We start from the raw sequence: 15,416 nt of genomic DNA on the forward strand, positions 1-15,416 counted from the left end.
TACAATACAGTACAGTATATATTGAATGTTTTAATATCACACATTAGAAACATCTAGTCATCAGTTTAATGTTTGCCCAGAATCTCCAAGGAATACTTAAATATGTAAGCAAGACGTTAAATTAAAATTCATGTCATGAACAAATGATCAAATCAGTGTTTTCCCAGTGAATTCAAGTACTGGACTGTTCCCTGTATCAAAAGAGAAATACTGTAGTCATTACACATTGTCCTGTTGAGCCACTGCACCTGCCACAACAACAGGCTCAAAATTGTACAGCAATATTCTCCTGATCATCCCTATGGAAAATGTACCTGTTGCTATTTTATTTAGATCCATTTATCATCGCATAATTAAAATCCACAACGTAACCAAATTAATATATCGCTTTCTAATACTTGTCACTACACTGAGATGTCTGAACATTTTAGGAATTATCTAAAGTGCATTATATCACCGAGACAGTTGTTAAATTCACCTATATATAAGAAATAAGTAATAACAGTACAAGGAGTATGTGTTTAGTGATAGCATGTAAGTGAAGCATGAGGGAGCAGGGCGAAGATAAGTCACTTCTGTTAATTTGGTTGTTGTCAAGTTGTAATTACAGTATTTCATCCACTTCTTACTGTATGTAATTTTTGGTGATTAGTTTAAAGTGGCCTACCCTCGAGAAGATAGGCTATCGCGAGATATGTATACTGGAGAGCCCAGGGGAGTTAACTCGTAACCGACTGCTCATTCACCTTTTATGACCAATTGATACCGTCGTGTTTTTTGCTGATCTGCTTCTGTTGACTCTACATATAGTCATGATGTGCTTTTTGAATTCTTGATTAAGTGGTGTTAAATGAAAAGTTACTGAAAGAGACTGTGTGGTAAACCGTTTTTCCTAATGACAAACTAATATTAATTTGTCTATTGTTATGACGATTTATAATCTTGGAGCACCTAGTTTGACAGGACAGGATCCACGGTAACTTGCTTGGGCATTACGAGCCATAATTTACGGCTGAGATTCTGTACATACTAGTGAAGGTCTTCAGTGTGTCGCTGAAGGGCCCCGTGAAGGGCCGTGAGTGACGGCGAAGTGCATTCGTTAAGTGTCAGCCAATTCGATTTTACAAACAACTTCAATCAAATCCAACGACTCTTCAGAGTAGCATCTCGGAAGATGTCAGCATTTAATCGCAAGGTAAGTTTTACTGAACGATAAATAACGTAATTTAGTAAGATGGGTAGCCACGTATTTGTTTTCGTAGGGCAAGTTGTTTAGAAAAGCATTTTTTTTTTTGGGGGGGGGGGCAATGTAAGCTGTACTGAGGTTAGTTGTGTAGCAAGGAAGGTTGTATTGGCAATTAAGGTACATACATAAACAAGGCGAATTGTGTTTCAAGGTAAATTACACCATGGTTAATATTGTCCCAAGAAAACATGTATATAGGAAGGTATAGTGTATGTTGTTTGAAAAATTGCCACATTGAGCTTCTGTAATTATAGTACTGTTACTTCAATACCCAAGGTCTTAATAGCATATGGCTAGTGTCTAACGATGTAGCTAATCTCCAGCAGGTGGACAGAAGGGCCTCCATTTGCGATATTTAGCCATGACTAATGACTGGTGGCCTGCACTGAATACAGATTAGATATATTATCGTACACTTATAAGTAGATAAACTGTGCCAGAACAAGGAGTTGTGCTCAGGGCTGCTGGGAACTGGAACATTTTGATCCCTCAGTCTTTATAAGGCACACCAGTAAATTTATTCTTTCTGTTACTCTTTAGCTATATAGAACATTCTATTTTAGTCTAGAACGTTAAGCTATAATGTCAGTGATATCATTAATATGACGTGGTTAGATATTTTATATTCTGAATAACTAACACATCCAAAACTCTATTTGCATTCTATCATTAACTTCAATAAGTTCATAGTTGTTAATGTGTAGTATTGTATTATAAAACTACAGTCATTCAGTTATGAACCATCTTAAGTAACTGTGCAAAATAAACAGTTCCAACTTACATTTGTGTGAATATATGTTATGAGAGCGAACCTAGTAAGTTAGGATTAAGTTATTCAAGGTGTCGGTGGTTTTGCCTTAAAAAGTCTGTTTAGTTTGTCTGAGGAGAGAATGGGGTGGGAAGCTGAAGGACAATACTGAACAAACTAAAGACAGCGTTTGGAAATAATATGAGGCTGTTCAGACTACCGGGTACTTGGATTTGCACCCACGCGTCACCGCTGAATGAATTCTTCGTATTTGAATACCAATAATGTTCTGATAAGGTTAAAGACAAACTGTTATCAGTAGATTTGAGAGCAAGTAAATGGTATTAAGCAATTATCAAGATAATTATTGTGTCCCTTTCCATCATAGCGGCTGTGGTAACGTGCGCTTTATTTTCTTATTTTCAAATAACAAAACTAATCAATAAAACCTTAATTACCCAGCTAACATATTGATTTTATATTGTAAGATTATTAGGCTAGCTAGGTTAGGTTTGCTTCATTTAGTTTTGCCTTGTTTGTATGACATTCACCAAAAAATAAATTTGGAAACTGTTCAAGACTGAGAATGTTCGATGAGTACAAAATTTCGTATGTGACGTTAATAAAATCAGGAACTATAATGAAATTAATTCGACAGAAATAATGATCCTCATAATTACCTAGTGTCTTTAATTTTAATTAAATAATTTATTCATTATTAGACGCGCCAGCAAGCTATATACTGTTAACTGCAGGTCGGTGCTGAGTAATGTAAGAGCAAGGTTGAAGGTTGATGAATCATGTTTGTCTCGCCTTGGCTAGTATGCTTGTTATTCATAAGTTCATTTCTTTCTCTTACAGATGATGATCCCAGATGGTGTTGTCGTACAAAAGCCTTGTGTTTGTCCTCAGCGGGAGTGGGGAGAGATATCATCAGTAAGTCACAAATGTGCAACAGTAAGAATATAAAGATTCCGGAGTTTAATTAACTTACTTTGCAAAGCACCTTTTCCGCCGGTTGCTACTACAACAATGCCAGTTTCCAAATGATTTTTGGCCGAATCTCAAACATCTTAATGGCCAGTCAGTTTTACGTCACGCGACAGTGCCAAGTTATCCCTCTTCCTCCTTAGATCCCTTCCCCCTTCCCTATAACTGCCATTACGCTCGCCAGTTTATTTATACAGGCACCCCCCCCCCCTGGCCGGACAGACGGTCGAAGGACATTTGGCCGACGGACTTTTCACCGACGGATATTTGACCGAACGGACATTGAGCCGATAGACATTTGGCCGAACGGACAATAGACCAAACGGTCAATTCTTTTTCTTTTATCCTCTTCACCACTGATTGGCTCGTTAACCGCTTGGGCGATCGGTCACGCCCCTTCTCACTGTTGGCAAGTACTGGGCATGCACCGGCTCCTGAATGTACCTGAACCTGCTCCAGTGTTGGTCAAGTCTTGTCTTGAAAGAGCCCACACTCGGTGCCGTCACAGCACTTTCTGGTAGATTGTTCCAAGAGTTCACAACTTTCACTTCGAAAAAGTTTGCTCTCACAGTTTTCTGAACTTGCGGGTTCTTCAACCTTGAGCTGTGACCCCTTGTGGGGCGAGCGTCCGCCAGCTCCAATTAAGGACACTCGACTGAGTAGTGCCCCCTGAGATGCTTATACACCTCAATTAGGTCTCCCCTTGCCCGTCTGTAGTATAAGCTAGGCAAGTTAAGGCGCTCCAATCTCTCAGGGTAGCTGCCGTGCCGAAGTGCAGGCACCAGTCTGGTGGCCCTCCATTGAACATTTTCAACCAACTGACAGTCCCTAGCATATCGCGGGGACCAGACGGGGTGACAGTACTCCAGATGGGGAATCACTTGAACGACCTTCTTATAAGACCCAATAATTTATTTGCCTGATTTACCTTCTTCTCGCAATGGCCCGAGAACTTCATACACACCTAGGTCCTTCTCACATTCAGTCTCAAATAGCAGTTTCTTCATCCCGTTGGGAGATATGATACGCCTCCTTACCGTTGGTACGCCCCAGGTGCATCCTCTTACACTTCGTGACATTGAATTTCAGCAGCCATTTCTTCGACCATTCTTGGAGCCCACAGAGGTCCTGCAGCTCTTCACAGTCCGCTTGGTTCTTGATTTCACGAAATAACTTGGCGTCATCGGCAAACATTTGTATGGAGGAGTGTACAACGTCAGGCATGCCATTTATGAAACAAATAAACAGCAGCGGGCCCAATACACTGCCCTGTGGTACCCCACTTGTGGCTTGTGACAGGTACGGATGATGATTTCTTGCCATTAATCACCACAAACACTCCTTGCGGTCATGTAGAGTCTTCTTTCCACGCTAGGACATTTCCTCGAATTCCGTACCCTTCCAGCTTGATTTTCAGCCTTTCGTGGGGTACAATGTCGAAAGCCTTGGCAAAATCTAGGTAAATTGTCGATATTACCACCCCGTTCCAGAATATTGGTCCAAATATCCAATACCTTGAGCAATTGTGTTAAGCCCCGGCATAAAACCGTGTTGGCAATCCTTTACAAAGATGTTTCGTAGTACATTGTAGATGTTCCATTGCGTCATCTCTGATAACACTAGCAGAACGGACATTTGGGCGAATGGACATATGGACTTTTTATTTTTATTTCTTCTTTGCAATGTATTTGCTTTATAAAACACAGGGTAAAAATATAACATAATTGCAATGTGATACGTTTGCATGATTGAAATTATTTTTTGCACATTTGTATAGGCTAGGTTAGGTTAGGTTAGGTTTGGCCATTTGTCCATTCTGCCATTTGTTCATTAGGCTAAATGTCCGTTCGGCCAAATGTCTGTCAGTGAAATGTCCATCGGTGAAATTTCCGTCGGTCAAACGTCTGTCGGCCAAGTGACCAGGCCCCCCCCCCCTTCGCTGTTTCTCAATCAAGTTTGCAGATGAATGTCGCTTTCCAACAAAATAATTAACTATATGGCTCCTTAGTTCATTCGATGCAGACAATTAGCTTTTAAAGATTGTCACTCATTTGAATAAGCGATTACTGTATATAATTAGAATCTACAATAATAAACGCCTGTGGTGTTGTCAGGAGACGTGCATCAACTCATACCATGGAAACCGTCAGACAGTGCTCAAGTGGCTGGCAGAAGGCGGCGACATCAACGCGACGACCAACTTGGGCTACACTTTCTTATCTGCAATTTGTGCCAACGGCAACGTGGACACCTTAACGTGGTTGCTGCAGAACAATGACCTACACTTAAATATCAAGAACCAATGGGGACAGACGCCGTTGATGGTGGCAGTTCACCGGGGCAATGAAGGGATTGTCCGTCATCTTCTCAATACAGCACTTACGGTGAGAAAATTCACATTTCGCCTCACTGAGTTTAATTATGGGGAACTGTGTCATTGGGCAAGATCAACTGTTTGCAGTTATGAGCGGAATTAAAAAAAAAACAGGTCAACCAATTTTCTGTAACTAGGTAAGAGGGTCACATACTATGACCAAGACAAAATATATATGCATAAAATACCGTAGATCGAAAGGCACAAATCACTGCTCCAAATTAACGATTCAACAGAATATAAAAAAAGGGAACATTTGTTTTCTCTAGGAGTAATACAATTGACTATAAGCTTGATATTCATGATTAATTGAAAGTGATTAACCACTTTCTTCTGCCCCAAATTCTGTTCTTCCTTTAACCTCAACTTTTACTTTGGCTTTTTCCAAAATTAGCAGATTGTTCTCAAGCCAACAATCATTTTGCCTGTACGAAAGCCTCCTCCACACACGCACACACACACAAAGGAAAAATAATCACGATGGCAAGTAAAGTATAATAACACAAATAACTTGCTCTTGAATTAACATAAAAACGTTAACTAAATCTTAAAATATGAATTAAAACATGAAGATACCTAGCAGTAAATTATATCATTATACATCATAAGATAGTTTCACTTATCATTACAGCTCCAGCGATCACAGCAGGCATCACATGACAACAACAGAACATGGAAGGCAATAGAAGCCTCGCTTTTTATTTTTTACACAAATAAGTCACTTTTCGGTGCCACAAACTTGTGCATCATTACCAACAGTGAAAACCTTAAGGAAATTCGTCCTCCTTGGAGCATTAACCAGCTTGTAGCGCTGCCACATTCATTTTAATCAGACACCTCAATATTTACGCAGTACCGTTATCGAATCGACTATCATATGTTTAGATATGACCCAGATAAGTGACACAAACAGTAAGATGACACCACAGCCACTAAGTCTGGTATATTTCATATAACTTTTACTGGAGTATTTTAAGGAGACCTGTACATCGTTATAAATGTTGTCCAGACACCATCCTGCTCAGAGACACACGACATTAAGTGGTGGTTAGTGAGGACACGCAAAACAGTCACCACTAAGTCATCTCCATTAATTAACTGTACTAATGAGAATTCTTTCTGCATCAACTAAAGTTGGTTTAATTCTAATAATATTCAAGTCAATAACATGGTAGAGGATGGTGAGCCAGGTGAGTTAGCCACCCGGCCCATTGAGTCACATCTGAAGACTTGAACGTCTCTGAGGCAGATTACCATGAAATTGGGTCTCTAGACATGACTGCCCGTTAGGGCATGGCCGGTACTGCACTCGATCGCATTCACTTCCCCAAGTTTCTATTGACTAACTACTCTACATGACGGTCCCTGCGGCCTGAGTGTAAAACATTTTAAACTTTCGAGAACATTAGAAAATACCGTGACGTACATGTGTGTGGTTTTTATATGATTTGATTAATTTATCTACTGTATTTACTTATTTACATACGGTATTTATTTATTTATTATCAGTGCAAAATCGACTTAACTGTGCTGGATAAGAATAACATGACCGCCCTGGGGTTGGCTGCACAAGAGAAGAATTGGGTTGTCGTGGACCTTCTGCTGCAGCCAGACATTCGCTATGACATGGAAACCCTCGACTTAACATTGTTCAAGGCAGCGGAGTGTGAGAAGTGGAAAGTGGTCGGCTACCTCCTCGACCAATACAGGGGGTTCGAGGAAGAAACCATCAGCCTAGTTCTTGAGAAAGCTTCCGCCAAGAACAGCATCAGGGTGAGTCATGTTGTACACACCGTCACCAGTGTAGCACGTTATTATTATTATTATTATTATTATTATTATTATTATTATTATTATTATTATTATTATTTTACGGGGATTAGCCCACCCGGGCACAGGTCACTGACCCCCATCGGGGCCTGGGGAGCGAAAACGTAATAATAATAAAAATAATAAATCATAGTAAATAAAATTTATAATAAAAAAATGCTGCATAGTATTACTGAGATAGATAGATAAATATCGTTATGCAGTGTATACAGTACATAGAGTTGGTATACAAACAATGGTAAACAGTGAAGCATCTCTCAAACGGGCGTTTTTGTTTTTGTCATTCGACTTAAAATTCAATATAGTTCAATGGACGTCCGTGTGAAAGGTCCCACTGAGCTCCTTAATTTGAATATGTGGTCGTGCGGCAAAAAAAAAAAAAAACGCTCGCGTGAGAGGCCCAAGTCGATTCAATTAAGGATAACTCAACCAAGCCACTATAGGCAAATTTCTAGTTCTTAAGTTTGTCAATACTAGAGTATGAATGTCCCGGACACATCAATACACATTTCCTATCTTCCTTGTGTATTACAGAATTTGGGTAAATAAACAATGAAAATTATTTTTATTTTATTTTATGGCATTAGAGAAAACCGACGTAAATAAACTGTCTTATAAATGAGTTTAAATGTGGGACTGAAATGACTTAATTGAATGACTTTAAAGGTGTTACCATTGTATTAAAGAACCCAACCGAGTATCACTCTGATTAAATGGCTAATAATAATAATAATAATAATAATAGTAATAATATTAATAATAATAATAAAAGGTCATTTGCGAGGGGAAACGTCCTAGAAGAAACTTGCAGATCAAGCACCTTTTCCCCATCCTTAATTGCAGTAAGGCACTAACACTCACCATATTCAACCAAATCCCTCCCATTACAGACATTAGACACCGATGTAAAAACATATTCATATTAACACCACACAGCAACTTTTACGGCTGACGTTTGTTTAAATCCGGTACTGAGGGTGAACGCCAGACCGTGAGCTGTTTCAAGATCCAGTACTTGCCAACAGTGCGTAACAGAGACGTGACCGACCGCCCAAGCGGCTAACGAGCCGATCAGTGGCGAAGAGGATAAAAGTAAAGTAAAACGTAAAAGTGGGTAAAACAGAGGCTCAGGGATGTGGCCACAATTAGATGTTTAAGACATCATCTCCTCGTGTCAGTATTCTCATATTTATGTTTATGTAGTATGTGTTAACTTATTGTCTTTTACTTATGGTAGTTAATATAAACTGAGTTTCTAGGCGATACTGATCAAATAGTTGTTGAGGCGTTGTTCTTATGGTGTTTGTTGGAGGTACAGTACAGACTTGTGTTACTGTAGTGGTGACGGACACAATTTAGTTATCGAGAATCACGAAATTTTGTACACAATATTACATAGACGGTAAAGGTAAAGGTAGGAGGTTAAACTCAGTCTGGGTTAGAAATAATGGTAGGGCACTTTATGGCTGTCACAAGCAGTTGTGAACCTGATGAACGTTAATAATAACAATAATTCCATATTTAGGTTCATTTTACAAAGCATTACACCATTAAGATTGTTGTTGCACCACTGCACAATTATGATGTACGAATGATAACAGTGAGTAGTCTTCAACTGGACAAATGGTTATATAGTAGCAAAGGAAACAGAGGGCCTGCAGAGAGACCCTGTGTTTTTTTTTTTTTTACTACCATACAACCAATGAAAACACTGCAGTCTATATTCAGGTGTGTCAGCCATTTGTATTGTGTGAGATCTTCCCAGGTGTAAATAAATATACGTTATAAAACTTATGTATAACCTGACTATCCTGGCTGTGACAGGCGGTGCGGATAGTGCTGGAGAAACACCAGTCGTGCACTTACGAGAACCTCAGTGTGGCCCGCACCGCCGCTCACCAGGCCGGCTACCCTGATGTAGAGAGACTCCTCGACGAGGCCCTCGGCAAATACATCTTAAAAATGAGACGAAACCCTCGGCCAAAAGGAATCATCGTCCCCGCCAAGGTAAAGCTGTGAAGGTATTACTTCTTAAGCTTGAGACCGTCAGTATAGATTATTTGAAAAGCGTAATTTATTATTATTATATGTAGAAACGAGCACAAGGGTGTTGTGTACCAGTATTTACACTATAGTGTAATATTAGTTTCGAGGGGCAGCAGCCGAGAGGATATAAGGTTTTCTTACCGCGGAAGACCCACAAAATTTTCATTCCGTATCCACATCTAGAAGATGTGGATGTTGCGGATATGTAGAGTTTATGATGTTTATAATATATGTATAATAAAAAAAATATTTTATTACACACACACACACACACGCACACACACACACAAATACACACACACACACACACACACACACACACACACAAGTGATATACAAAAGTGACAATTTCAACTCGAAAGAAAGAAACAACTGTTAGAGTGACTATCAGTGCTTAGCGGTCAATGTTGACCGGACGCGGACCTGACCCACCCAGGGTCCACCGTACACTCGCCACCCCCAACACTGGATGAGAAGCCAAGAAAGACTCTAAACTACACCAGGAGAGAAATGAGGTCTCCCTACTCCACCCAGGTGAGGATCTATGAATTCCTAACTACATCACATGAGGAACAAGAACCATCTCCAACACCCTGTGTGAGCTGAAGGACCTACTCGGTCTGCAGCTGTAGTGAGGTAGCGGATTGGCACCCATTTTTTTTTATTGGGAACTCCCCTACATCCTTGTGTAAGGTAAAGCGCAGAAGCGTTTACAGCGCCCAACAGGGAAGCATGCTAAGTTCATGCTTGCCTTTATGTCTCACGAGTTAAGAGCACAGAAGCAACGCAACGGCCATCCAGTGAGGTCACAAGAATGTCTACAGGCCAGTTCCCACAATACCAAACCTACAGTTAATCTATATGTTGACTGTTTCTTATGTTTTTGTATTGAAAGATTTTGTCAGTCAAGGGATCCATCCCGATTCCATCATATGTAACCTATCACCTCTGTTCATTGTATATTTTCGAGTGTAGGACAAAAGCCCCCAGGACAAAAGCCCCCAGGAAAAAAGCCCACTAGGACAAAAGTCCCCCAGGAGAAATAATATGAAATTTTAAAATAATTATTTTATTTTTTATACTTTATGAACACTTCTCTAACCTAACCTAACCTATCCTTCGTGAATTATGTTGTAGTTATAAAGAAGTATACAATGAATGTTTATTAAATCTGCAATTACGTATGTTTGGTCTACTGGGGTAATTACTCCCCTGACATTCAGTGACCTCACTGGGCCCTCGGGTCACCTCAGTAAATACAGAATGAACATGAAGGTAAAATATGTCGTCTTTTTCTTTTCTCTTTATTTAATAATGTCCTATATCAAAATTGAAAGAGTTATAATATTCTATTTATTTAAATAAAAACAGGGGGCTTCTGTCCTATTTTGCACTTTTACTGAGGGGCTTTTGTCCGTGCCCCATATTTTCAGCCTTCAGGCTGCCATGTTATCTTAATAAACCGTTAATTATTATTATTATTTATTCTTACACACACACACACCTGCATAAAAACACCCATGACTCTCAAAGCTGTTTTGAGATATTAGGAGAATTACCTCGTGTTCCCTTTATTTATTGCAAAAAAAATTTACTTATTTTAGGATTATATATTTTTTTAATCTCTGTTAGCGCTCATGTGTGTGTGTGTGTGTGCGTCAAGTTGTAGACAAACCTGATAGTATAATGATGATGTAGATGAGTATAATGTTATGACTACAGTAGTGACATAATGATAGCTATGATGACATGATAACATTGATGACGTGATAATAATTTTGACATGATAACAATGATAATGATGTAATACTATGAACTGCGTGTTTTACCTTCAGGTTGCTGACGACAGGAGGTTGGGAATGACTGACATTGGAGGTTACTTAACACCAACACCTGGTAGAGCTCCTCAGGTGAGAGAGGCAGTCGGGGGGTGAAGCTAACATTAAGGCCACTATACATGTGTAGACGTGACCCGTACATACTAGTGATAGACCTGATGGTAGATTTTTGACATGATAACAATGATAATGGCGTGAGATGACAACAGTGATGACGTGCTGACAACAGTGATAATGACGTAATAGCAATAATGATTACGTGATAAAAATGATAATTACGTGATAACAATAATTATGATGTGTTGACAATAATGAGGGCGTTAACGATAATAAGAATATGGCATCAGTGATGACGTAAAGACAATAATGATGACGTGTTTTATCTTCAGGTTGCTGATGGCAGGAGGCTGGAAATAACTGGCACTGAAAGTTACTTAAGGCCAACACCTGGTAGAGTACCTCAGGTGAGTCTGGGGTGAGGGGCAGTCAAGTGAGTGTTTACTAAGGGTATCAAGTCCGACTGGCTCACCGGCCAGTGTGTGTGTGTGTGTGATAAAATATTTATATAGTATATAAGTATTTGTATTATATAAATGTTATAAAAATCTTAAACTCTACAAATCTGCAACATCCTACATCCATCATTAATACATACATACAATACATACAAATCAATGTATCTCTGACTGAGGAGGCTAATCTTTATATATACGAATGCTTTTCAAAGCATGAGTTGCAGATAATACAGCAGAGGATCAGTGTGAAGGTGTCAAGCACCGTGATGTCTCCCGCCCCTGACGTGTACGACACAACCACCATCCCACGGGGCCTCGTCCTTATCCTTAACTATAATAATTTCGAAGGTCGTCCAAACCAGAAGAGAAATGGCTCCACCCAAGATGTGAAGAACCTACTGAACCTGTGCGACCAAATGGGCTACTTAACTGAGGTTCACACTAACCTCACAAAGGAACGAACAATCCAGATAGTGGAGAGTTTTAGTCGACAAGACCGTTTGAATGACGTTGGCTGTGCCATCGTCACCATCATGAGTCATGGGTTCAGCAGGCACACCTTCCTGGCCTCGGACATGCAGCACATCGAGGTCCCTCAAATACAAAACTACTTTCTGGAGAACGTGTGTCCCGCCCTCAAGAACAAGCCTAAGATCTTCCTCCTGAACTTCTGCCGGGGCGATGACACCCCTGCCATATACGACAGTGATTCTATAAGGGAACAACCCAGAAATATGTTATGTATCTACTCCACCACCGAGAACTTCAGATCCTACCGTGACACGGAGCGAGGGTGTCCCTTCATCTTCAATCTGTGTGAGGTTATCGCTGATCATGCCTACGAGATGGATCTTGACGATTTAATCCGCAAGTTTCAAAAAGTTTATCACTCCAGCTCTACGCCAGAGGTACAGAACCTTGGTTTCCACAAAAAGTTTTATTTTAATCCAATAGGCTCCGCTCATTCTTCGACTTAGGACCTGTCCACACGCTGCAATAACCCTGGCAAATTATAATACTAAATGAACCTCTGTACAAGCAATCAGTTACTGATAAATTTTCTTGTCACATACATTTATAACGATTCGTTAAATATCAGTGACAGGAAGTGTATAAGGATTCAAAAACATTTGCTTGCTGTGTGGGAACGTCTTTTAGATATTTTATTTGCCTGAGTATATGTAAGTTTTAAACTGAAACGACATTGACAGCTTTACTCCTTGAAGTTCCTCGGCACCTCCGGAATGTTTGTTGCAATGCACATTACAGTGACCCAAGTTCGAAACCCGACACTGGGTCAGATGTGAGACTGTATTATCTAGTGTGACCCTCACTACCAAACACCGCTTAAGAATCTGTGTGATGGATTTTAGTGCGTTTTTTCCCAGCTGAAAAGAGATGCTCCGCTCCCTCCTCAAGAGTTACAGCTGGTTGTCTGTTGCAAATCTGTCCGATTTCGTCCTGCAGTAATGATGTATTTCTAAATGAGTTTATTCATAATCGTTGGGATGACCGTTTCTGACGAGAAATATATTTAGCTAAATTATATAAAGATACAAACATTCATTATTTCAAACAGGAGCATGTACAGTAGGAAGCTTATCAAAAATCTTATACATAAATTTACTGTTAAACTCTGGTAGCAAATTCACACTTTTAGAGGACACATGTAATATATACTTATATTTACCCACAATAAGGCACACTAAGACAAATTACATAACAGTAATACTACATTATGCAAAAACTAACTTTTCAAAAGATTACATTAAAAGTTTTACACTGCCCCTGAAAGTTGGTGGATGAGTGTGACAGACTTGGCCGCTCGAGCGAACAGCCGTCACAGAGGCGGGAAATAGTAGTACAGTAGTACAGTATTACTGATACGTAATTTGTGTTATTATGCCTTATTGTAGGTAAATATAAGTATATATTAAATGCTTCCTCCAAAAGTGTGAATTTGCTACCAGAGTTTAACAGTTAATTCCTGTATAAGATTTCTGATAAACTTCCTACATGCTCATGTTTGAAATAATGAATGTTTGTATCTTTATATAATTTAGCTAAATATATTTCTCGTCAAAAGCGGTCATCCCAACGATTATGAATAAACTCATTTAGAAATACATCATTACTGCAGGACGAAATCGGACAGATTTGCAACAGCCAATCAGCTGTAACTCTTGAGGAGGGGGCGGGGCATCTCTTCTGCTGGGAAAAAAACGCACTATAGTCACAGTGCCAGGTAGCAGAATGGTGGAAGTGTACCGGCGGCATACACCAAGACCAGGCGAAACTTACGGGAGGTACTCACCGTCAACAGTGTTGTTACCGAGTGACACCTGGCAAGGTACCCAGAGTAGTGTTTATAAGGGGATAGTTGGGTATAGGAGAGTATTTCCTGTACGGGGGCAGTGAACGGTTAATGTGGCTGAAACCGTAGTGAGTGCAATTGGGTCAACAGTGATGGTTGTCTTGAGAGCTGTGTTTGGTGGACAAGAACAAGAGGTACACCAAGGAGTTGCCGAGCAGTAAGTTGTATAGTTGAATCAAAGTTTAGTTCTGTGATTAAATAGACTGTAAGGTTGTAAATAAAGAGAGTAATATTATTCGCTCTTCAGCTAACAATATTGTGCAGTATTATCGAAAGCTGTGGGATCAATGCATGAATGAGTGGCCATGAGTGTATGAGATGTGGTGAATGGATATATTAGTGTTAATTTTGTGAAGTTTCATTCTGTGTTTAAGATGCCAGTGATATAATAAATCAGTGTACAGCTACCAGTTTTTATTCAAACCTTGCAGGAATTCAGTTGACTAGCATAAATTGTCTCTTTAATTGGTAATTTTAGTACATTAACGAAACAGTAGTATTATAGCACTGTTCATCACTGAACTACCATAGGCATATGTTAATAAAGCCTTTTCGTTTATTAGTTTCGTAATTCTTTCAATAATGTAAATGTTTCACTTACATAATGACTTATTACTTAAGTTATCACAACGGACTATTTACTAGCATGTTCGATGTTTCCTGCTGGCTATCCTGCAGCACTCCTCATGCATCCATCTTTACCTGCAGACACAGATGACTTACTGGCCCTAGTGATGTTTATGCAAGTCTATCTGCAGCAGTACATCTTAATTACTATGGTAACACTCCACAATATCACCCTGTAAGGATAGCAGAGTTTCCACCCCAGTAGCTGTATGTCTTCACTAGTGGAGCAGCAGAAGGATGAGGTGTAGCTTTAAGTAGAGACTCTTGGGTGCTGGGGTAAAATTGTTCAGTCATAAGTTTCCTACTCGGTTAAACTTTGTTACCTGTTTCAGTGCTCATATGAGGAGTGATGTACATTAGCTAAAACAACTATCTGTGCGTACTTTGTGGGAAACAATATGAGACCATGGACGAAAAATTTTGGTATATGAGGGCTGTCACTTGTCACACGTAAAATTTCGGAGCATTCGACTCCCTCCTGCACAGATAGTTGTAGCTGTACAGTAATAGTTTTATCATTGTTTTTGTAACTTTTGTTTACACTAAAAAAATGGAATAAGGTAAAGGCAACAGAAAATGGCGGAGTGGGAGAAGAAAATACCCATAATTATGCCGTCGTGAGAACTATCCTAATTTTCTATAAAAGATCTTTAGAATCTTTTTTGTAGACTGCGGGTCTTCTGAACCTAACTAGTGTCAGGTGTACCTTTATACATAATCAGAAAAGTGTCCATCGTGTATGTTTTCCATTTATCTCTAGTCCAACTGTTGCCTGGCGCCTCCAAATGGCAGTTCAGAGTGAAAATGATACAATTAGGCATACTATTT

General features: G+C 39.6%; 1 protein-coding gene across 3 annotated transcripts; it reads left to right on the forward strand.

The window, feature by feature from the left end:
* Nucleotides 1–725: 725 nt before the first annotated feature.
* LOC121878846 (caspase-1-like) lies at nucleotides 726–13,036 on the forward strand. Of its 3 annotated transcripts, none has more exons than XM_042385262.1 (8): nucleotides 726–1,195; nucleotides 2,856–2,930; nucleotides 5,099–5,368; nucleotides 6,868–7,131; nucleotides 9,013–9,195; nucleotides 11,070–11,144; nucleotides 11,462–11,536; nucleotides 11,800–13,036. In XM_042385262.1, exons 1-8 carry the CDS (start codon nucleotides 1,175–1,177, stop codon nucleotides 12,562–12,564), a joined length of 1,728 nt encoding a protein of 575 aa, XP_042241196.1. In that variant the 5' UTR covers nucleotides 726–1,174; the 3' UTR covers nucleotides 12,565–13,036. The 3 variants fall into 3 exon arrangements, with proteins under 3 accessions (XP_042241196.1, XP_042241197.1, XP_042241198.1); XM_042385263.1 differs by having other exon boundaries at nucleotides 5,135–5,368; XM_042385264.1 differs by lacking the exon at nucleotides 9,013–9,195.
* Nucleotides 13,037–15,416: the final 2,380 nt, after the last annotated feature.

The sequence above is a fragment of the Homarus americanus genome, unplaced genomic scaffold (assembly GCF_018991925.1).
Source record: "Homarus americanus isolate GMGI-L3 unplaced genomic scaffold, GMGI_Hamer_2.0 scaffold54840, whole genome shotgun sequence".
In the NCBI taxonomy this organism is placed as follows: Eukaryota; Metazoa; Arthropoda; class Malacostraca; order Decapoda; family Nephropidae; genus Homarus; species Homarus americanus.

Excerpts from the sequence above, each read along its gene's own strand:
- LOC121878846 (XM_042385262.1), top strand. The coding sequence starts at position 1,175 with ATGTCAGCATTTAATCGCAAG. Across the intron at positions 7,132-9,012 it reads CCGCCAAGAACAGCATCAGG|GCGGTGCGGATAGTGCTGGA; the intron begins GTGAGTCATGTT and ends TGGCTGTGACAG. Across the intron at positions 9,196-11,069 it reads GAATCATCGTCCCCGCCAAG|GTTGCTGACGACAGGAGGTT; the intron begins GTAAAGCTGTGA and ends TTTTACCTTCAG.